This window comes from Desmodus rotundus, chromosome 7 (genome assembly GCF_022682495.2).
Source record: "Desmodus rotundus isolate HL8 chromosome 7, HLdesRot8A.1, whole genome shotgun sequence".
In the NCBI taxonomy this organism is placed as follows: Eukaryota; Metazoa; Chordata; class Mammalia; order Chiroptera; family Phyllostomidae; genus Desmodus; species Desmodus rotundus.
Window position 1 is genome coordinate 66,452,769 of NC_071393.1, and position 24,890 is coordinate 66,477,658.

General features: G+C 39.7%; 1 protein-coding gene and 1 pseudogene across 2 annotated transcripts; one reads left to right on the top strand and one right to left on the bottom strand.

The window, feature by feature from the left end:
- Nucleotides 1-1,741: 1,741 nt before the first annotated feature.
- On the bottom strand, nucleotides 1,742-23,472 carry PARP2 (poly(ADP-ribose) polymerase 2). Of its 2 annotated transcripts, none has more exons than XM_024568147.4 (16): nucleotides 23,382-23,472; nucleotides 21,775-21,921; nucleotides 21,416-21,486; nucleotides 20,501-20,551; nucleotides 16,093-16,189; nucleotides 15,592-15,667; nucleotides 14,938-15,040; nucleotides 13,703-13,865; nucleotides 13,308-13,446; nucleotides 12,420-12,483; nucleotides 12,204-12,338; nucleotides 11,804-11,931; nucleotides 11,556-11,655; nucleotides 11,098-11,196; nucleotides 10,745-10,869; nucleotides 1,742-3,646 (listed from the first exon to the last, which is right to left on the bottom strand). In XM_024568147.4, exons 1-16 carry the CDS (start codon nucleotides 23,425-23,427, stop codon nucleotides 3,622-3,624), a joined length of 1,569 nt encoding a protein of 522 aa, XP_024423915.2. In that variant the 5' UTR covers nucleotides 23,428-23,472; the 3' UTR covers nucleotides 1,742-3,621. The 2 variants fall into 2 exon arrangements, with proteins under 2 accessions (XP_024423915.2, XP_024423914.2); XM_024568146.4 differs by lacking the exon at nucleotides 1,742-3,646 and adding an exon at nucleotides 10,054-10,628.
- Nucleotides 22,190-22,614, top strand: LOC128781340 (small ribosomal subunit protein uS10-like; annotated as a pseudogene).
- Nucleotides 23,473-24,890: the final 1,418 nt, after the last annotated feature.

Genomic DNA, 24,890 nt, shown 5'->3' on the forward strand with positions numbered 1-24,890 from the left:
GTCATGCTCCTGTCTTTTCTCATGTGCCTCATTCAGGGGCTCTTAATATACCATCTAGACTACCTCCTCTACAAGTATCTTGTGACTTAAAGTCTAAGGTAAGGTAATTTGAAATTTGTGATTCATAATTCTACCCAGAAATGCTACAGAGAACCATGGCATGGCATCATCCTAAATGTCGCTGGTTTGGGTCCTTTGCCTTTTGCTCCCCTGAAAGCATGGGCCAAGGACAGGAAGAAGCCCTAGATGTCTGCCTCCTGTGCTCTTAAAAATTCTATAAAAATACCCCAGCTGAGGCTGGAGAAATGGAGATGGAGAAAATTAAGCAAATGCTGACTTGCTCAGTAGTCTCAGCCTTGTTGGCTGGTTCCACTTGAAGGTTCTTTTCTGTCTTATCTTGGAGATGTAGAGTGAAGTCAGAGTATAGTTGCTGTGAGTGAAGATAAGAAAAGACTAGATAAAAAGTAAATATGTACACAAGGGAGATGAAAGGAAAATCAATTTAGGTTTTACATTAAATATCTTCTGAGTTCTTATCAAACAGAATTTCAGTGTCTCCCAGTGCCCGGATGAGTTCCACAATTAGTCACCAGATGGTAAGATCATAGGCTATTGGAACAGTCCTCTCCTACCCATCCACAAGCCATCTTTCTCATGTGCCAAATTTTTATACATATGTTTTTCCACATCTATGCACAATCTGGTTTTGAAATCTAGAGCAGAGCCACTCAAAGTTTGGTTTTTGGTCTAGTACCAGTCCACAAATTATTAATCATTCACGATGAGAAAGTGTAGAAGTTGTGAATAGGTATTTAGAAACTTAAAGGAATTTGAAAAGTAATCTTATATCTGAAAAGTTTAATAAAAATTGAGGCTTGTATTTTGTATGATTTTTATTTCATTTTCCTAGAAACTCATTTTAATTATATTTACAAAAGTATTGGTTCCTGACAGATCAGAAATTAAAATAAAGAAAACAACTGGTCCTTCAACACAGATGCTTCGAGAAGCAGTACTCTAGAGAGACGGGGTAACAAAGTGGCTTTTAGCATGGACCTGGAACAAAACTACCTGAATCCATGCTTCCCTTTCCCATCTGTAAAACAGGTATAATGATGGTGCCTATTTCATGGGGGTATTGTGAAGATTAAGTGAGTTAAGATGTGTAAAACACTTAGAACAGTAGCTGAGACTTACATGGTACGTGTTCAGTAAGTGCTAGTTTGTTCTTTCATTTATCCAATAGTGTAAGTATCACCCTGTTATTCTTCCTCAAAAATGTATTGCTTATTGGTATATATTTTTTCAGTCAGATGGATTCTGTAACTGAATTATTCAGCTCTTATATATGTATCTCTGATATTATTTCAGATACCTAATCAGTCATTCTCTCCAGTACAGTAACCTCACTAGGATATTGAGGTTATACAATGGTAACAATCCCAGAATCTTGAAATAGCGAAGACTTATTTCTTACTCATGCCATTTTCCCAGTGAGGGTCAGTGAGGGGGCTGTGCTCCACTTTCAGTGACTGCAAAAGCAAGAAAAAGGAAATGTGGCAACCCCCCCGACCAAAAAACAAACAAACAAAAAAACTGGCTCTAAATCTTCTACCCGGAAATAAAGTAGCAAAGCATATCACATGGCTCTACCTAATGTCAGAGGGAATTATCATCAATTCCTACCTTATATCTGGAAGGAGAACCAGGAACCAGATACAGTTATACCCCCAAAAGAACCTATCTGTGTTGATGCTTTTCCAATAAAGTGGCTCTTAATTATTTTTTCTTTTTAAAGATTTTATTTATGTATTTATTTTTAGAAAGAAGGGAAGGGAAGGAAAAAGAGAGGGAGAGAAACATCTATTGGTTGCCTCTCACATGCACCCCAACTGGGGACTGGGCTGCAACCCAGACGTGTGTCCTGATGGGGAATCGAACCAGCAACCTTTCTCTGTGAGATGACGCTCAACTGAGAGCCATGCCAATCAGGGCTCTTTTTTTTTTTTTTTAAATCATTTAAGATTTAAAGGAGTTTCGAACACACTACAGAGTTTTCCTGTATATCCTTCACCCAGTTTCCCCAAATGTTAACACCTTATATAACCATGCTACATTTATCAAAACTTAGAAATTAACATTGGTACAGTATTATTAACTATAGACATGATTTGGATTTCCCATTTTTCCACTAAGGTCTTCATTTTGTTCCAGGGTCCAATCTAGAATACCATATTGCATTTAGTTTTTCTGTTTTCCTAGTCTCCTCTGTTTTTCAGTTTTTCCATAACCTTAACACTTTTGAAGAGTGCTGGTCAGCTGTTCTGTAGAATGTCCCTCAGTTTGGCTTTGTCTGTTTTCTCATGAATGGACGGAGAATATGGATTTAAGGGAAGAATGTGAGAGAAGATGTGTTCTTCTTCCATCATATCAGAGGCACATGATCTCAACATGACTTATTACTGTTGATATTAACTTTGACCACTTTTAAGGTTAAGTTGATGTTAGCCAGGTTTTTTTCACTGTTCGTTTTCCATACTCTGTTAGAAGCAAGTCACTAAGTACAGCCCACACTCAAGTTGGGGGTCGGGGATTAAAACTCCAGGAGGGAGGGAGAGGTATCAAAAAGTTTCTGGTCATATGTTAAAATCACCAAAGTAATCCATATACTTTGAGGTAGGTTTTTGAGACTATGCAAATACCCTGTTTCACAAACTAATTTTAGTGTTCATCCATCGATCCTGACTGCAGCAATTTATTACTGTGGCTTTCTAATGATGATTTTCTATTTCTCTCAGCCCTTCTACATTAACTGAAATTCTTCTGAAAGCAATATTTATCCCTTCCCCATCTTTTAATCTGCTGACTCCTTTGCTTACATTAATATGGACTTATGGATATCTATTTTACTCTTTGGAAGCCTCTTGAATTTTAATACTCAAGTGTCATAGCATGTGTATTTCAGTGCAACACTTTTGGCCAATGTTTATATAGGAAAATATATATTTATATCACAAAAATTCAGTATATATTTTACATATCATTCATTTTTACCCTTTTAAAGTACACAATTCAGTGGTTTTTTAGTATGTTCCTATGTTGGGCAACTCTTACCATTAATTCCAGAACACTTTCATCACCCTGACAAGAAACACTGGACCCATTAATAGTCACTCCCCTCTCACCTCTTCTAGTGGCCAGTGGCAATCACTAATTTACTTTTTGCCTCTTAGGATTTGCCTATTTTAGACATTTCTTATAAAGGGAATCACAGTATGTGGCCTTTTATGTGGCTTCTTTCACTTAGTATAATGTTTTCAAGGTTCATCCATGTTGTAGCATATGCCAGTACTTTATTCCATTTTATGGCTGAGTAATATTCTATTGTATATATATAGCACATTTTGTTTATTCACTTGATGGACTATCTGGTTATTTCCACTTTTTGGCTATTTTACATAATGTTGCTATCCACATTCATCTACAAATTTTTGTGTAGACATTTTTCAGTTCTCTTGAGGAACTGCCAAACTGTTCTCCAAAGCAGCCACACCATTTTACATTCTCATGTAATATATGAGGGTTGTAGTTCATCCACATCCTTTTTAGTTTTTTAAATCTTCACCTGAGGATATGCTCATTGAGCCTAGAGGAGAAGGAAAGGAGAGGGAGAGAAACATTGATGTGAGAAACCTCAATCAGTTGCTTCTCATATGTGCTCTGACCAGGGACTAGACCCACAATCTAGGCATCTGTCCTGACTGGGAAATTGAAACTGTGACCTTTCGGTTTACTGGACCATGCTCCAACTGAGCCACACCAGCTAGAGTTAATTCATCCACATCTTCACCAACACTTGTTATTGTTGGTCTTTATTATTATAGCCCTGCTAATGGGTGTCAAGTGGTATCTCATTGTGATTTCAATTTGCATTTCCCTAATATCTAGTGATGTTTAGCATCTTTTCATGTCCTTATTGGAATTTGTATTTCTTCTTAGGGAAAATATCTGTTCAATTCCTCTTTTTGGGTTTAATTTGGATTATTTCTCTTTATTGTTGAATTATAAGAATTCTTTCTATATTCTGGATACTAGATCCTCATCAGATTATGATTTGCAAGCATTTTTTCCCATTCTTAGATTGTCTTTTCACTTTCTTGAGAGTGTCTTTGGTGCATAACAGTTTTAAATTATGATGGAAACTAATTTATATATTATTTTCTTTGGTTGTTTTAGATATTGGTATTGTATCTCAGAGACTATTTCCTAATCCAAGATCACAAAGATTTCTGTGTGCATTCTAAGAATTTTATAGTTTCAGCTCTTGTATTTACGTCTTTGACATATTTTGAGTTAATTTTTGCATACTGTGTGAGGTAGTATTCCAAAATGATTACTTTGTATGTGGATATCCAAGCACCATTTATTGAAAAGACAATTCTCTTCCCCATTTAATAGTCCTAGCATCCTTATTGAAAGTAAGTTGACCATAGATGCATGGGTTTATTTCTGGATTCTCCAAACAGCAGGGTACAAAGTCAATATTCAGAAATCGAAGGTATTTTTATATACCAACAATGAAATATCAGAATCAGAAATCAGGGGAAAAAAAATCCCATTTGCTATAGCAACAAGAAAAATAAAGTACCTAAGAATAAACCTTACCAAGGAAATAAAGGACTTGTACTCAGAAAACTACACAACACTGAAGAAAGAAATTAAGGAAGACACAAATAAATGGAAGCATATATCCTGTTCATGGATTGGAAGAATTAACATCATCAAAATGGCCATACTACCCAAAGTAATTTATAGATTCAAAGCAAATTCCTATTAAAATACTAATGACATATTTCACAGATATAGAACAAACATTTAAAAATTTTATATGGAACCATAAATGACCCCAAATAGCTGCAGCAATTTTGAGAAAGAAGAACAAAGTAGGAGGGATCACAATACCTAATATCAAACTATATATTACAAGGCCACTGTAATCAAAACAGTCTGGTACTGGAATAAGAACAGACACATAGAACAATGGAACAGAATAGACAGTCCAGAAATAAACCTATGTGTCTATGGTCAATTAATGTTCACCAAATGGGCAGAAGCATAGAATTGAGTAAAAATAGCCTCTTCAATACATGGTGTTGAGAGATCTGGACAGTTACGTGCAAAAAAATGAAACTCAACCACCAACTTATACCATACACCAAAATAAACTCAACATGGATAAAAGATTTAAATATAAATTGTGACACCATAAAAGTCCTACAGGAGAAAATAGGCAGGAAAGTCTTAGATATTCCATGCAGCAATATTTTCACCAATACATCCCCTAGAGCAAGGGACATAAAGGAAAGAATAAACAAATGGGACTTCATCAAAATAAAAAGCTTGTGCATGGCTAAAGAAAACATCAGCAAAATGAAAAGGGAACCAACTGTATGGGAAAATATATTTGCAAATGATACCTCAGACAAGGGTTTGATCTCTAAAATATATAAAGAACTCACACTCCACTCCAGGAAGACAAACAACCCAATTAAAAAATGGACAAAGGACCTGAACAGACACTTCTCCAGGACATACCGAAGGCCCAGAGACATATGAAAGGATGCTCAGCATCACTAGACATCAGAGAGATGCAAATTAAAACCACAATGAGATACCACTTCACACCGTTGAGAATGGTCATCATAATCAAATCAACAAACAATAAGTGCTGGTGAGGTTTTGGAGAAAAGTGAAACCAAGTACACTGTTGGTGGGAATGCACACTGCTGCAGCCATTGTGGAAAACAGTATGGAATTTCCTCAGAAAACTAAAAATAGAACTGCCTTTTGACCCACCAATTCTGCTGCTGGGATTATATGCTAAGAATCCTGAAACACCAATCCAAAAGAACCTATGCACCCCAATGTTCATAGCAACACAATTCACAATAGCCAAGTGCTGGAGGCAACCTAAGTGCCCATGAGTAAATGAGTGGATCAAAAACCTATAGTACGCGGAACCAAGATGGCGGTGTAGGTAGACACACTGCGCCTCCTCGCACAGGCAGAACTGACAGAAAATCGAACGGCAAAGAAGTCCAAAACCAAGGAAATAAAAAATAAACATTCATCCAGACGGGTAGGAGGGGCGGAGAGGGGCAGCTGGGGTGGAGAGGACTCGCGTGGCCGTGGTGGGACTGAGACTGGCAGAGTGTGGGACAAAGGGGGCAGGCAGTCCGACCACTAGCAGACCCTGCGGCCCCACATTCACGCAGATAGGCCGAGAGGGCCGGACTCAGAGTGGCGGGGAACGGGGCAGGCAGAGCGGCAGGTAGCACCCCACGGCCCCACATTTGCACACAGATAAACCGGGATGAACAGCGGGGAGCGAAGCAGACCGAGTAAGCCAGGGCTCCAGCGCAGGGAAATAAAGCCTCAAACCTCTGACTGAAAACGCCCTTGGGGGTTGGGGCAGCAGCAGGAGAGACTCCCAGGCTCACAGGAGAGGTCCTTGGAGAGACCCACAGCGGGGGGCCTAGGGCGTGCACAAGCCCACCCACTCGGGAACCAGCACCAGAGGGGCCCAGTTTGATTGTGGGTAGCAGACTGAAAGATTGAAATCCAGAGGAGAGTGAAGCGGGCGCCATTGCTCCCTCTCGGCCCCTCCCCCACATACAGCATCAACGCCCGATCAGAGTTACCCCACCCTGGTGAACACCTAAGGCTCCACCCCTTTAAGTAACAGATGCACTGAGACAAAAAAAAAAAAAAAAAAAAAAAAAGGCCCAAATGACAGAACACTTCAAAGCTCCAGAAAAAATACAACTAAGCGAGGAAGAGATAGTCAACCTATCAGATGCACAGTTCAAAACACTGGTGATCAAAATGCTCACAGAATTGGTTGAATTTGTTCGAAAAGTAGATGAAAAAATGAAGGCTATGCTAAGAGAAACAAAGGAAAATGTACAGGGAACCAATAGTGATGCGAAGGAAACTGGGACTCAAATCAACGGCGTGGACCAGAAGGAAGAAAGAAACATCCAACCAGAAAAGAATGAAGAAACAAGAATTCGGAAAAATGAGAAGAGGCTTAGGAACCTCCAGGACATCTTGAAACGTTCCAACATCCGAATTACAGGGGTGCCAGAAGGAGAAGAGGAAGAACAAAAAATTGAAAACTTATTTGAACAAATAATGAAAGAGAACTTCCCTAATCTGGCAAAGGAAATAGACTTCCAGGAAGTCCAGGAAGCTCAGAGAGTCCCAAAGAGGCTGGACCCAAGGAGGAACACCAAGGCACATCATAATTACATTACCCAAGATTAAATGCAAGGACCTACATCCAAGATTACTGTATCCAGCAAAGCTATCATTTAGAATGGAAGGGCAGATAAAGTGCTTCTCAGATAAGGTCAAGTTAAAGAAGTTCATCATCACCAAGCCCTCATTATATGAAATGTTAAAGGGACTTACCTAAGAAAAAGAAGATAAAAAATATGAACAGTAAAAATGACAGCAAACTCACAGTTATTAACGACCACACCTAAAACAAAAACAGGAGCAAACTAGGCAAACAACTAGAACAGGAACAGAACCATAGAGATGGAGATCACATGGAGGGTTGTCAATAGGGGAGTGGGAAGGGGAGAGGGGGGGAAAGGTACAGAGAATAAGTAGCATAGATGATAGGTGGAAAATAGACAGGGGGAGGGTAAGAATAGTGTAGGAAATGTAGAAGCCAAAGAACTTACAAGTATGACCCATGGACATGAACTATAGGGGGGGAATGTGGGAGGGATGGGGTGGGCAGGATGGAGTGGAGTGAGGGGGGGGGGAAATGGGACAACTGTAATAGAATAATCAATAAATATATTAATTAAAAAAACCCTATAGTACATTTACACAATGGAATACTACACAGCATAAAGAAGGAGCTCCTACCATTCATGACAGCATGGATGGAACTGGAGAGCATTATGCTAAGTGAAATAAGCCAGGCGGTGAGGGACAAATACCATATGATCTCACACATAAGTGGAACCTAATCAACAAAACAAACAAGCAAGCAAAATATAACCAGAGACACTGAAATTAAGAACACACTGACAGTAATCTGAGGGGAAAAGGGATAATGGGGGAAAATAGGGGAAGGGCCAACAAGGAACATGTATAAAGGACACATGGACAAAGCCAAAGGTGGTAGGTTTGAGGGTGGTAGGTAGGGATGGGTGGGGTGGAGGGCATGGCGTGGTGGGGAGAAAATGGAAACCACTATACTTGAACAATATAAAAAATCATTATTAAAACATAAGATGTGGTATATAGTCCATATATGCAATGGACTATTATTACTCAGCCATTAAAAGAAATAAAATATTGCCATTTGTGACAAAAAAAGAAAAAAAATCAGTTGATCACAGATGCATAGTTTTATTTCTGGATTCTCAATTTTATTAGTTAATATGTCATCTTTATGCTAGTACCACACTTTTGATCACTATAGTATTGGTAATAAGTTTTGAAATCAAGAAGTGTGAATCCTCCAACTTTGTTCTTTTTCAAGATTGTTTTGGCTATTCCATGTCCCTTTGTAATTCCACATGCATTTTAGGGTTTTTTGTCCATTTGTGCAAAGAAGGCTGTTGGAATTTTGATAGGAATTTTATGGAATCTGTAGATTCCTTTGGGGAGTATTATCATAGTAATATTAAGTCTCCTAATCTGTGAACAGTGTCTTTCCATTTATTTATGTCTTAAATTTCTTTCAACAATGTACTATAGTTTTAAGTGTACCAGTTTTACGCCCCTCTGGTTAACTCTATTCCTTATTATTTTTATATTTTGATGCTACTGTAAGTGGAATTATTTTCTTAATTTTGTTTTCAGATCATTCATTCCATGTATAGAAAATTGAATTTTGTATATTGATTTTGTGTCCTGCCACCTTGGTGAACTTATTACCTCTAATTTCTTTTTGTGTATATGTACTCTTTAGGGCGTTTTGTATATATTAGATTTATAATCTTAAATATATAGTTTTACCTCTTTTCAATCTGGTTGCCTTTTAGTTCTCTTTTTCTTATATAATTACTATGGCTAGAACTCCATAAAATGTTGAATGGAAGTATTAAGCACAGGCAGTTTTGGTCTTGCTCCTGATCTTAAGAGGAAAAGCTTTCAGTCTTGCTGCGAGTTTTTCACAGATGTCCTTTATTAAGTTGAAGAAGTTCCCTTCATTCTTAGTTTGTTGAATATTTATCATGAAAGGGTGTTGGATTTTGCCAAATGCCTTTTTGCATCTAATAGGATGGTTATGTCTTTCATTGGTCAATTTTCACCTGTTGAACCAACGTTGCATTCCCAGGATCTCATTTGCTCATGGTGTATAATCTTTTTTATATATTGCTGGTTTAACCTTGGTAATATTTCTTTTTGTATCTATGTTCTTAAGAGATACTGGTATATAGTTTGTTTTTCTTTGTGATATCTTTATCTGATTTTGGTTTCATACAGCCTTATAGAATGAGTTAGAAAATACTGCCTTCTCTTCTACTTTTTGGAAAAGTATGGTCTACTCATTTTTAAAAGCAGCAGTCTTTCAGTGGATAAATATATTTAATTAGTTCCTTATCTATGGACCTTTTTGCATATAACAATGCTATAGTGACATCATCTATATAAACATGTACATACATCTGTAATTTTTATAGGGTGTATACATTTTATATTTTTTAATTAATTAAATGTTTTTGTAGAGAATAAAGTTTTTATTCACTCTCCAAGAAAGGAGAGGTGCATAGTGCAGAGAGATACACCAGCAAATTAATTAATTTTTTAATCAAGGACACACTTACTGATTTTAGAGAGAGGGGAAAGGAGGGAAACATCGATACAAGAGAAAAACAAGAATCAGTTGCCTCTTGCTGCACCCCAACTGGGGACTGAGCCAGCAACCCAGGCATGTGCCCTGAGAATCAAACACACGACCTTTCAATTTATGGGATGATTCTCAACCAAATGAGCCACACTGGCCAGGGCAGGGTATGTGCATTTTATATTTTGATAGATATTGGTAGTCTGGTCTCTAAAAAGTTACAGGCTTTTGTTTTCATTTAAATAACCTTTGCCCTGGCCAGGTAGCTCAGTCGGTTAGCATGTTGTCCCAATACACCAAGGTTGCAGGTTTAATCCCTGATCAGGGCACATATAAGCAGCAACCAGTGAATGCATAAATAAGTGGAACGACAAACTGATGTTTCTCACTCTTCTCTCCTCTCTCTCCCTAAAATCAGTAAAAAATAAAAATAAAGACACATTAACATCAGAAGAAATACGTGCTTGCAGAAGTAAACCCAAAGAAGTCAGTGGTAGATTTATACTATATTTATTACATAAAATACAAGAAAGCTCAAAGTACATCGCCTATTTTGTTGCTTGAAGATACCTTCTCTGGTTTATCTAATATCAGTTACCACAGCTGCAGGAAATTAAATCGAACCTTCAGAAGGTATCGCATGTGGACCTGGTTGGAGTTATAGACAATAAATTCATTGTAGTTGAGGGTATAACCCTCTGGATTCAGAATTCCTGTGTCATATGCTGGTCCTAAGGGCACTGTACTCCCATTCCTGCCAAATGGAGGAGAATATGTCAACATCTGCCTCTGTTCAGAAGTTGGAATAGAGAAAGTAGAGTCCTACTAGCAAATAGGACTTTTCTGGTCCTGAAAGCTCTGAGTACTTACAGGGTGATGAAGCTCGCAGGACTGGGAGCAATCTTGCCCAGCCCTTTGGTGCTGTGTTTACCCTGAAGTAATCCTTTTGCCTCTGGATTGGCCTCTAGTAGCTCATTACACTGACCTAGAGCTACCTGTAAAGAAAAAGATCTTTGAATGCCCACATCCTGCTGAGAATTGGATGGCTCTAAAGCCAACAGAAAGTCCCATCAGTACTTTCTGCCCGTACAGCAGAGGAATCTAATTCCTCTAATGCAGTGGAAACTGTACTTGACTCCCCTCTTAAGTACTCTGGCAGTCAAGCTTTTCTTTGGAAAAATAGGAATAAATAACTAGAGATCATAGATATGTTCCTGCCTTACCTCTGATAAGAGCAGTAGTCCAGTATCCTTTAGGCGAGAGGCAAAGCAGTAATTGGCACTCTTGGAAGACATGTCGGCAAAGTAGATTCCTTTTCCAAACTGAAATATATAAACAAACACCAAGGTCAGCTGCTTAACCTATTGCCTTAGAAGGGAGGCTCATACCACTGACCCCGTGTTTCTAGAATCTTAAACACAACAGAGATTCTTTTCCATTTCCCCTCATAGTTATGTTCTGGAGAAGCTAGAAGCATTGGTGAATCTCTGCTTTCTGGGGGGAAAGAAAGGATATATTCAGGAATTTAAATAAAGAGGGACACAGTAAAAAAGTGAGCTAGTTTAATGCTTGGGAAGGGTACCACTAATCATAAGCTAGGGGGGAAAAAAGGAAAAAAAGGACAGGAAATTATTGTATCCTTTTCACTTGTACTTCCTTCCAGGGTTCAATTCCTACTCACCATATAACCTGTGATGGGAGCCTCAGGTGGGGCAATTTGAAGCCCGTGGCTCAGGATTCCTACCCAGTTACTCAGCCTGGAACCATGCCATAGCAGCATCCTAAGGAAAAGCCATTATTATTATAGTCTCTCTTGCTCTCCTGCAAAAATAGGCTGAAAGCATAAAACAGCTGTCTCTGCCATCCTTTTCTTAAGTTCCATAACTGCACTTCAGGCAAAGGAAGACAAACCCAAAGCTAAATTGAGACCTGTTATGAAGGTCCTCTCTGAAGGCTTCTTTCTCACCCTCCTTTTCTACTTCAAAAACATCCAGCAAGGTCATGGTATAGTCACTGTGTGTGGGAGCATGGGTAGACTGCAGGTACTGGGAAATCACCTGTGAAAAAGAATGAAAGAAATGGCCAATGTGAACTCTTTGAGACCAAGCTAAGCTGAAGAATTTGAGGGCCTCTGGTATAAGTTGGCAGACCTTTCTGCTCCAAAATGGTCTCATAAGGCAGTTAGAAAGAGCTCTACCTCTCCAAATTTCGAGTAAATAGAAATTCTGCCCTATATGAAAGTTTGCTCTTAACCAGAAGTAGCCAGAGAACAGCGGGGTGGGGAAGGGTAGGTCTTAAAGATATGAAAATAAATGATCCTTTGTCTTACTTTGAACTCATAACTTTCATGGTCTAAAGGGCGCAAGGCACAGTGTAGTTTTCTATAGTGTTGGTCCAAGGGATGTTCTGGGTTTTGCAGCTCGGTCTTCACCAGCTTAATGGCAATTTCAATGTCTCCCAAAGCCTGACAAGATGAGATAATAGAATCATATGGGAAGAACCTGGGACAAGAGATTTAATACTTCCCAATCCACATATCTCTCACCTCTAGTAGTTGTACTTTTTCTGACAGTTCCTTCTCTGTCCGTATTAATGGGGGAGTACGGAGTCTAAGGACAGATGTATAACCTGTAATAAGTCTCTTACATGTAGCACATGACTAAAAACAACAGACTAAAGACAGGTCCTTTAGAAAAGGTATGAGAAACTGAGGTTTTCCTTGAGAGAGAGAGAGAGAGAGAGAGAGAGAGAGAGAGAGAGAGAGAGAGAGAGAGAGAGAGATCTGTAAAGAGATTTTAACTTCCAAACATATGGAGATATGATGTATATACTCTGAGTAGCATAAAACAAACTATATTATATAGCTTTTGACATTAAGACTAGAGTTGAAATTCCTTTTTATGGGATGCTTTTTAAAAAATAAGATACATTGCCATCAATAAGGAATGGTTTCAGTATAGTCCTGTCTAGAAGCAGAAGTAGACCACTGAGGGTTATTTCTAGTTCCCAAAGCTCTATAAAGCAATAGAAGGAGTAAATAAGCACAAGAATACAGAATCAGGTAGATAAATTAATTTATATACCTAATATTTGAGTTCACAGAAATGGTGTTAGTGTGGTTATAGTTCCTTTAAAAAACAGGAAATAGGGGTGACATGATTGAAGGTGTTTTACTTGTTGGTTAGATAGCTAAACCCATTCTCTCTTGAGTTGGTGACTTCCACTTGGTCAGAGAATAGGATTGTAATCAGGCCAGGAGAATACATTCCATATCTGTAAGCTGATTAATTAGGCTATCCATAAATTACTTTGGCTCTATATCTATTTCAGATGACACAGAATTGAAAGATTAAAAAGATTATTATAGTTGCTGGAGTGATGCAAGGGATAAACTGGGTAGAAGACCAAAGTGAAGTAACAGTACAGGCCGTACCCAAAGTCATGAGGGATCCTGGTGTAGAATTCATTGCACGCTTCCATGAGGGCTCGTCCTTGTTGGTCAGCTCGAATACAATCCTCAATCTTCTTTAGAGACTCGTAACCCGCCTTGATTTGTGCCACTGTCAGCTTCCCTGCAGACCCAGCAAGAGATCAGCCTGCACAACTACGTGAAGTTACACCATGTAGACTGTAGTTCTGTCTTGTGCAACACAGACTCTCACCTTTCAGCTTTCAAAATAGTTCCTCCTCCCTCCATACAACCCGTCACCCAAACCTCTTTTTCTTCATTACTATCAGCAAGTTTTCAGTCATCATGGTGATGAATGATCCTGTTAAAGGAACTATGAAATAGGAAGACAGTATGTAGCACAAAACCTGAAGTCCTACCAAGTGGGGCTTTTTTGGTATCATATTTCATTTCCACCATCATCTCTTCCATGGCCTGGACATTACAGATCAACTTTATCAGCTCCTGTACACGAAGATCTAGCTGTGACTCTGGTTTCAGGGGGGATTTAAGAGATTCTTCTTTTTTTGTTTCCTCTTCATTCTATGGACAATAAATAAATAAATAATAAAATCTAAAAGGATCTCTTTTAAGCTCCCTGCAAGGACTGGCTCTACAATATCCCTGGCAGGTGAACATCAGACTCTGCTTGAACACAGGCCATTCCATTATTACCCTAGTTAGAGTACTCAATATGACTTCCACCTTCTAGTCCTACTCTGCCTCCCATAGTTAAACACTCAGAATAAGTTTAAAAGCCCACCTGATAATATCATTAAGTATGTAAGATAGCTATTATGTCTTATCTTCTCATCTTAAAAAGACTAAGATTTCTGCCCTGGCTGGTGTGGTTCAGTGGATTGAGTACTGGCCTGGGAACCAAAGGATCACTGGTTTGATTTCCAGTCAGGGCACATGCCTAGGTGCCCTGACTGGGGCCAGGTCCCCAGTAGGGGGCGTGCAAAAGACAACCACACATTGATGTTTTTTTCCCTCTTTATCCTGCCCTTCCCCTCTCTCTAAAAATAAATAACATCTAAAAAAAAAAAAAAAGACTTAAGATTTCTCCAGGACAGTTTTCAACATCCTGTTTGCACTTCGGTTTGATTACATTGCTTTTACTGTTGTATATAGGGTGGGGCAAAAGTAGGTTTACAGTTGTGAATACACGAAACAGTTTATTCTCACATTATTGTTTACTAATTATTGTATTATTTTCCATACCAACAACTGTCAGCCTGCTTTGTTCCATCCTGTATAACCAGAAGTGAAGACAACTTTCAGTGTTGTTTTATCCGTTTTGACTATTTATTACTCCTCCCTTGACTGATATAGCATTAAACTTCTGGAAATAGGACCTAAGATTTTATAAGAACCACAGTGAATAACAGATACTAGAAAAGCATATTTATCCTCATTCTACAGTCCCTAGAATATTACAAAGATGAGTAAAAGTTACTCCTGAGGGAACTATAATCTTTTCTTAGGTAGGAACGGGCAAGACTCAAGATGCTCTGGCCTATTCTGGTCTAGGACTTAACCTAAGTCATTCTGCCGGACTTCACCCTGGCTAAGAGGAAACAATTTTTCCCCCAAACGTACAGTCAGAGTTTACCTGAGTATTGGTGGTATAGTCCATTTGTACCATATCATATTTCCCAGGCACCTTCTCAAACTTCTCACGATCCTCCCAATTGTTTTTTGTTTTGTCGAAGAATCTGTAGAGTACAGGGTGGTAAGAAAATCTTACCAATAAGGGTCTACTACTAGGGACAGGCTTACAACTATTTCCTTAGAGCATCTCCAAATTTTATTTCCCACAACACAGCTCTTTTACATATCAACTTTCCATAAATCTGGATTCTAAATTAGGACCCTGAATAAATCATAAAGCTCTGGAGGTAAAGGGAACCAAAATAAAGGGGGAAAGGACAGTTGGGCTTCCCAAAGGCCCTGGAACACCACAAAAGTCATTGGAGATGTAAAACACAAGATCCATATCCAATCCCCTTCTCTGAAAGAAACATTTCTAGAGACTCCAGAAAGTTCTTCATCCATCAATGGTAAAAGTATTGTTTTAAAAGTCTAACTGTATATTGTCATCCCACTTTCTCCAAATTTCCTAATTGTTGGTCATGTGCTAAATATCATGTTTATAAATATCACATTGCATAAATATCACATGTGCCAAATCACATTTATAAAAGTCTTAAAAATACATCCAAGAAGAAGAAGAGTATTTTGTTTTTACTCATTTCTTAGCACTCACTTATTCTGAAAGATTTCCTTGGCCTTGTTGAGGTCCCCTGAACAAGCCACCAAGTTGTGCTGACCCATTTTCCCAACTGCAAAGTAAATTCCACACATAAGCTTGGCCCCCTAATCCAAGAAGCATACTCTAACAGTAACAAGCCAGCTGTCTAAGGTCTATGCTTAGCATCTAAAAAATGGGCAAGACGGGGAGAAGAAAAAGGAGAAAGGCTTAGAGAATTTGTTTTACTGATGTTAGTTACCTGCTAACTGTCACAGTCCATGAGCAGCACTAGCAGACCAATCACAGAGAGTTCTGACTCTCAATAGGCTGCTCATAGTTTTTCCAGTGGTAACTTCCTAATGAAAATGCCTGCCATTCCCCAATTATAGAAAGCACAATTTGATTCTTAAGCCCCTCTCAGGTTACAGAGCCTGCGTTCCACCATGTTTAACTCTCACTGAGTTGCTTCTAGCTTTCTGGATGAGAACTCAGAAAATCCATAGTAAAAGTCGTTACCTCGGCCCCATCTCATCCAAACACTAAAGTTCCTCTGGGCATCATCTTCCAACAGCTGAATCAGGTAGTACTTATTGTTGTTGAACTGGAGATTGGTCTATGATGAGTGAGACAAATATAAAACAACAGAGATTTGCAAATAGAAGCTGCATAAACCAATGACTCTTCCTTGGTCAGAAGTGCCAGTAACTGCTATAAGGAAACGGAGAGCATGGGGCAAGGCAATCAGATTCCTGTAAGACTAAGGATTTAAAGAAGGATTAGGATTTCTGTATTAAAATTTGGATCCCTACGAATTAAAAATGTAGCTTGGCAGCTTCCTAAAACATTCCACCCAAACTCAAATATCCTATATTGAATGGCTCCTTCTGGTTTTTTCCTGTCTCAGCTCCCTCCATACACACTTCTTAGGCCATAAGTGTTTTTCCAGCTCCCAAGCCATTCCCAATAATTAAGTTTTCAAATGAAAATAATTTTGATGCTTCAGAGGTATGTAACTATGATGCTTATTTGTTATATACAATTTACTGTTTAATAGTTCTACTTACAGCTTTGTTTTGTCAGCTGCAGCAATTAGACAATGAGCTGAGAGCAGGACAATATTAGGAAGGGATGGAGGAAAGGCAGTAACCAGTGCCACATGGGTCCCATACCTCACCTGACATGACTTGGAGACATCCAGAGACAATGTGATTAGTATCTTAAAAGAGGTATACTTGTAAGTAACTTATTCAGAGTGAAGAGAGGGAGTAGTCCATGATAAGGAATAGCAGCTTGAGCTACAAGGTCGAGTCCTGGTTATTCAGGCCCTCTTCTTTAAGTGAGCTGTCCCTTCCTACCTTCTGCCTGTTCACATTATAAAGTGATAGGATGTTAGAATAGAAAGGGGCTTTAATCCCTGGCAAGGTAGCTCAGTTGGTTAGAGCATTACCCTGATACACCAAAGTTGCAGGTTTGATCCCCAGTCAGGACACATACAAAAAAAGGGTCCTTAAGATCTTTTCAATCTGCTTGTGATATATTATGTGAAAGAAGTAGTAACAAAGGAGCACCAGGTAGCTGTTAAAATTATATATGATGGATCAAGAAGTTCAAATATGAAGATATATATTCAGGATATATAATTTAACCAGGCAAATGTATTATCTATTCAAAACAATAAAGATAAACAAACAAAAGGTTAATTAATAAGAAAAAATTAACAGATTTAACATAAAAGTTTAAAAGTTCAATAAGGGCAAAAAGTATACCATAAAGAAAATCAAAAGGTGATAGGTAGATATGGCTCGCCTCCTCGCACAACCACATCAAAATTACAACTAAAATAAAGAACAACCATCACTCAGAACTGTCAGAAATCAAGTTGAATGGAAGTCTGACAATTACAGAATTAGAGAAACCACATTCATCCAGACTGGTAGGAGGGGCGAATATGCAGAATGGGATGTCCCATACCCACATGTGGTGGATAAAATTGGGAGGGATATCTTGGGAGCAAGGAGTCCCGGCCCCACACCATGCCCCCAGCCCAGGGTTCCAGGAACAGAAAAATAAGTCCCTGTAACTTCTGGCTCCAAAAACCAATGCAGATTGAGCCGATGGAAGAAACTTCTGGAGTCCCAAGCAGTTCCTCTTAAAAACACAGACATATTCAGACTCATCCCTCTGAGTTCTACTACCAGGAAAGCAACTTGAAAGGCACCAGTAGCAATATGGGGAGGAACTGAAGTGTCTGGCATCAAGGTCGGAGCTGAGGACAGCTGTCTCCTGGACAGAAAGGCGGGCAGAGATCATGTCCCTTTTCTCAGCCCTCCCCTCAACAGAGCCACAAAGCTGGCAGGAGGATGTCATATCTGAGACTCTATCAATGTGGCCAACACTGTTTGCCCCACTCTGGAGATCCCTTGAGACTCTGTCATACCCAACTTATGGGCCCACCCAAACTGTTAACTGTGACTTTTCCATATGAGTGGCTGTTCTTGGCTCATGCTTCACAACTTCCTAAATTCTATCAAACAAGCAACAGCCAGCCTCAGTGAGCCCCCAGCCCTCATACCTCTTGCTAAGAGGTCCCCAGCCTAGCCCTAGCAGCAGCCAGCCTAGATTCACAGCTTGGCTTTGCCTAGGAATCTCCAAGCCCAGCATAAGTAGCAGCCATCTCACATTGCTTTATAGCTCAGGGAGGGTGGCCTCAGGCAGAACACAGGTGGGGACTGACCTTTATTTATACCACCCAGGAAACCTCAGGGCCAATGTAGTTAGGGAATAGCTACAGACCACATTGGAGCACCACCACCCTGGCCCTGCACAGCTGATCCTCCACGGAGGGTGGAGGTTGGTGGTTAGTGGTCACAGCCAGTCCTTGCAGCTGACTGGCTTGGGTAAATCCCTCCCATTGACTAGTCAACAGCAATCAAGGCTCAACTACAAGAGGAGGGTGTACTCAGCCCACACAAAGGATGCACCTTGAATACCCAGCTTAGGTCATGGGGGGATTCTGCCACTGGACCCTACAGGACACCTACTACCCTATTAGGCCACATTACCAAGACATGGAGTCATAGCAACTCCACCTAATACATAGAAACCATAGAGACAAACACAGGGAGGCTTCTGAAATGAGGAGACAAGGAAACATGACCCAACTGAAAGAACAGATCAAAACTCCAGAGAAAGAACTAAGCAAAATGGAGATAAGCAATCTATCATATGCAGAATTCAAAACACTGGTTATAAGGATGCTCAAGGAACTTAGTGATGAGGACCTCAGAGGAATAAAAAAATCCAGTCAGAAATGAAGGATACATAATTAAAATAAAGAACAATTAACAGGGAAACAACAGTAGAGTGGATGAAGCTGAGAATCAAATTAATGATTGGGAACATAAGGAAGCAAAAAACAACGTATCAGAACAACAAAAAGAAAACAGAATTCGAAAACCGAGGACAGTGTAAGCAGCCTCTGCAATGACTTCAAGCGTTCCAACATTCACATCATAGGGGTGCTAGAAGTAGAAGAGAAAGAACAAGACATTGGAAATCTATTTGAAAAAATACCGAAAGAAAAATTCCCTAATTTGGTAGAGTAAATAGACATGTAAATCCAGGAAGCACAGAGAGTCCTAAACCAGATGGGTGTAAGAGGCCCACTCCAAGACACATAATTAAAATGCTAAAGGTTAAGAACAAAGAATCTTAAAAGCAGCAAGAGAAAAGAAGTTAATTACCTACAGGGGAGTTCCCATATGACTGTCAGCTGATTTCTCAAAAGAAAATTTTCAGGCTAGAAGGGATTGGCAAGAAATATTCAAAGTCAAGAAAAACAGGACCTACAGTCAAGATTTCTCTACCCAGAGAAGATACCAAAAGGCAGTTAAGGAGCGTCACAGACAAGAAAAAACTAAAGGAGTTCAACATCACCAAACCATTATTATACAATATTTTAAACCATTAAAATGTTAAAGAGACTTATTTAAGAAGAAGATCAAAACCATGAACAATAAAATGGTAGTAAATACATATCTATCAACAACTGAATCTAAAAGATAAATTAAGCAAACAGAGACAGAGTCATGGATACAGAGAGCATTTTGGTGGTTGCCTGATGGGATGGGGGTTATGGGAATGGGTGAAGTGAGGGTATTAAGACATACAAGTAGCCTTGGCTGGCCTGGCTCAGTGGATTGAGCACTGGCCAATCCAGTGAAACCAAAGGGTCGCTGGATTGAATCCCAGTAATGGCACATGCCTGGGTTGTGGACCAGGTCTGGTCCCTAGGCCAGGGGGCACGGAAGAAGCAAAAGCAACCACGCATTGATATTTCTCTCCCCTTCTCCTTCCCTTCCCTTATGTCTAAAATAAATAAATAAAATCTTAAAAAAAAAAATCATGCACTACCTAAGTAGTTGGGGACACTGACCTCTTTTCCATTAGACTGTCAAATAAGAAAAAATGACAAAAGACAACACAACAATAGCGATCTGGTGTGAATGAATCAAAATAATACCTATTTTTTTGTCAGGTCGGCAAAAATATATGATACATTCTTTGGTGTGCTGCAGAATTTTAGTAATTAGTTTATGTGTGCCATAAGATGAAAAACATTGAAAATTGCTGTTACAGATAAAAGACTATACTCTATATTATATCAAGTTCCTTGAATCCTAGAAAAAGATCAACAACCTGTCAGAAAATGTGCAAAATGATATGAACAGTGAGTTCATAGGTTCAATAAAAGACTAGATATCTGCAAAAGATCTGCTTCTTATTGAGGACTCCACTATTAAGTAGGCTGTGCTAGGGAAAATGTAGCTATTATAACAGACTCCAGAATTAAAGATCTAGTCATTGGGACACTGTCATCAATAAATATCAACAAGAAATTCTGATAAATGGGTTTTCTCCTTACCTGATTTAGCATGACATCATACACATCATTCCCTTCACAGTAGATATGGGCCTAGAGAGAAAAGAAGAAATTGACATTTGTATAGTCTTGATGAGATCCTAAGTGAGGCTCTAAATGTTCTTATATCTCAAGGTGTCATTCTCCAGCACTACCAACATCCATCTTCCAGGGAAAGAAATGCAAAAGTGGGTTCTTTCACACATAAGCTGTCATTCCTATAATAAAAAACATGTTGCCTTTTTGTAATTACCAAAACACAAATAATTCTAAGTCAGTTAAAGAAAACCTGCCCTTGCCTTGGCTGGTGTGGTTCAGTTGGTTGGGGTCACAGGTTCCCATAAACTGAAGGGTCACAGGTTCGATTCACAGTTGAGGTGTGCCTGAGTTGTGGGTTTGGTCCCTAGTCCAGGGTGCATGCAAGAGACAGCCAATTGATGTTTCTCTTACATGGGTGTTTCTCTCCCTCTGCCTTTCCCTCCCTTCCCCCCTCTCTAAAATCAATAAGCATGTCCCTGGGTGAGGATTAAATAAATAAATAAATAAATAAATAAGATCATGACTTAAAAAAAACCCCCTGCTCTTTTGTATTCTTCAAATCCTTTTCTTATTCATAAGCAACTCATGCCATACCAAGGCATAGTTTCTCATTTCTTCCTTGATAATGATACAATTTTCTAATTGAGAAAGAAAATGAGGTATAGAAAGATGAGGACAACCCCAGAAGTTTACCATGTTGAAAATATCCTGATTTTGAACCCCTAACCCCATCACTCCCATCTCTTAGCTTTGCAGAAAATTAATCACTAGTAATATTTTGGCAAGGATTTGTAAAATACTAGCAATGCTCCAGATGAGAATCCTAATAACTATACAACACTGGTCTCTGAGAAACCAATGGGTTCAGGAGTCTCTCACCTTCCCCATCTTGGAGGTGCACTCCGGGTCCACAGGAACTTTGCCTTTTAACAGCAAGGTCTTCACAGACTCTGAGAAAGGCAGACATGTACTATGTCTACTTGTGTGGGAACCAAGTTAGAAACCTGTCATAATTAACTTTGCCCCTCCCAACCAATCCTCATCTGCTCAGCCTCAGTCTGTCTCAAATCATGAAACTGAAGGTTCCAAGAAAATGGTATGCCCAAAAGAGAGAAAGTTATTGTGGCTTCAAGAAGGAAGAAGTAAGAGTTGAATGAACAAGATATCCTCCACCCTTACTCCTTCCAGAGACCTTCTTGCTGGCCCATGTCCTCTTTGGCCTACCACACTAGGCTGACCTTGTTTGTCTTCCTCTCTGTCCTTATCAGCCTTTCCTCCAGCCACAGGCTCCTTTTTCACCCCATGCCTCTGGCACTTTCGAGTTTTCTTGGCAGGAGGAGGGTCATCTGTAACTGTATTGTCAGTTTTATTTGATGCTATAGAAGCTAAGGGCAAGAATGGGCATACAAAAGGCAAAACAAAGAATGAGTACACAGTAAATATAATCCTACTTTGGAAAAACACTATCTTTTTAAAGAAATGGTTTAGAATGGCTTTGTAAGTTTACAAGAAATGACAACAATTCTTAATAACAGTATGAGCAATTGCTATTCTAGCCAAAAATTGAAATAAAATAAAATAAAATAAAATGAAAGGCTCTTTGAGGAAGATGTGGTTGCAGCTGCAGGGGAGCTCCATCCTGTCCGCTCCTGACTCGCTGCTGTTGGCTCTAATGGAGGAACAAGTCCATCAAGAAGCCCTGCCACAGCCACGGCTTTTAAAGATACCAGAAAGTCACCCATGGAACCAGAGGTGGTGATTCACGGAAAAAGAATTTCTCTCCAACCAGCTGCAAGGTAAAGTCTTTGGAGAAGGTGTGTGCGGACTTGGTCAGAGGTGCACAGGAAAAAAAAATCTCAAAGGCAAATGACCACTTTGGATGTTTACCAAAGACTCCGATAACCAGTACAAGACAAACTCCCTGTGGGGAGGGCTCTAACACTTGGGATTGGTTTCGGATGAGGAGGATCCACAATCAACTCATTGACTTGCACAGCCCTTCAGAGATTGTTAAACAGATTATTTTCATCAGTACTGAGCTCGGAGTCAAGGCTGAAGTCACCGTTGCAGATACTTAAAATCAAACTTTTTAATAAATTGACTATCAGTTGTTTAAAAAAAGTAAAATGGAGCATCAGGGCTCTTTTGAGTTCATAGCTTGAGGCATGAGTCTCCTATCCTGCTTATCCGTTTTGTTTTACCTGTGCCCCTAACCACCCCCCCCCCCCCAAACTACCTACGCTAGTATGAGATAATGGTTAACTAGAGTGCTCTAGAGTCTTGTATGGAGCTTAGAGCCCAGCTCTGTCTTTTGGCTGTGGAACCTGGCAGAAGTTATTTCATCTATGTACCTCGGTTGTCCCAACTGTAAAACCCACAGGATGTCAATAATACTGAATCTGTAGGGTAGACCTGTGCATTTAAGAACATGCAGTCAACGATACAGAGAATAGAAACCTCATCAATGCTAAGACTTGCGCTTTACTAGCTCTGAAACACGGATGCAAACAATGAATCACGTTTTAAATGAAAGCGTTTTTCCTTTCGTAGTGGCACATAAAATAATGATGCTCCTTAGATTTAGTTTAATGGGGTGACATTAAAGGTATACAATAGTGCTGGCACCGTGTTAGTTGTTACAGGTCCACAATTCTGTAATCCAAAAACCCCTATTTACAAAACTAGTATTACCAAGTTAGTATTACCAAAACTAGTTTGGTAGCCAAATGTAAGTCAGGGTGCGACGGAAAGGTAAGAGAGGGGAGAGGCTAGAGTGCAGGGCGCCATTCCTTTCTCCGACATCCCGCCCCCCCAGCATTCTGTCCCCCAACAATGAATTCCGAACCTCGCGCCCGACCGCTTCCAGTACCCCGCTGCCGCCGAGCCGCCATGGAGGCCGAATGTCGACGTCAGCAACCCTCTCCCAGGATTCGCTCACCTGGAGTCTAAAGGCGGGACTACACAGCGAGCGCTTACGGGCTGGACGGTGTCCGCAAAGGACTGTGGAAGCGCACCCCACTATATTTGCATGTCGCTATGTATTGTGGGAAATCACCGTAACCAAAAGAGTTCCTGAGACTTGGGCCCCATATTTATTCACGATCATTCTCTGAGTTAAGGGGCGGAGAGAAGCTCGTCGGTGGGGCTACAAACTGAGTGCATTAAGTCACTCTACTACTTGTCCCCTGGGAAGGTCTGAGACAAGGGCCATGAGCGGCCCCAACAGGGCTCTCCCTGAGCTGCAGGGAGGTGAGTTCCCAGAAAACGGGCCTCCGTGCGAGGGCCGACTGGGCAGGAGATGCCACGGGTCCTCCGCTGCGGAAGGACCCCGCGGATGCCCCCCTAACCGGAGCTTGGAACAGACTCACGGCCGGCTAAGTGAGTTCAATGGCTGAGGTGAGGTACCCCCAGCAGAGGGTGGCCTCATAACCCAATTCAGACTACTCTCCCGCCGTCCTATTTTGCTTTAAGACTAACGTTTAAACATCTACGGAAAAAAAAATAACCACTGACAAGTGAACTTTTTAGGTGGGATCACTGAGTACTGATTATAATAGTCCTAAGATTTATTCAAATTTCTATATTATCTGTCTAGATTGGTGATTTTTCAACTGGTGTGCCCAAGAATTCTTAAAACATGCAATACCTGACTTTTTAGTCAGAGAAACTGACCAATCTTCCCTTAGGTTGTCAAATAAAATAAAGTGATGACAGCCCACACAGCAACAGCCATCCAGTGTGAATGAATCAAAATTATACCTTCTTTTAGTCAGCTTGGCAAAAAATATCATTTAGGAATTGGTTTGTGCGTGCAATGAGATGAAAAAGGTTGAAAATCCCTGGTCTAGATCAACATATTAAAATGACAGGGAAATGGATCAATCAGGCACATAATTACTGGGAAAGTGTTCATATTTCAAAAAGTAAAATTTATGAAAAGCAGGGATTTATGAAAACAAATAGGTCTTTAAAATAGGGATTCTTCCTAATGACCAGTTGGTTGGCTTTGTATCACATTGGACTGAGAAAGTAGCACCCATGTCCCGATAAAGAATTATCTAGTTTCAACTCAAGTGGCTGAAGCAATCCATAAATAGATATATTTTTTATGTGGGTCCCAAAAAAGTATACAATTTTTTTCTAGTAAAGTTTCTGAAAGCTTATAATACATAAAATAATGAAAAATAGTAGGAGCAGAAGGAAAATGAGGAAGAGAGAAGGAGAAGAGAAAGGGAAAAAAGAAGAGAAAAAATTAAATACCATTGAGTTCACTAAGAAACATCCAAACATGTAGAAAATTTTTATGAATTTATTGGAGGCAAAATAACAACATATGTTAGGGAGGAAGGGAGAA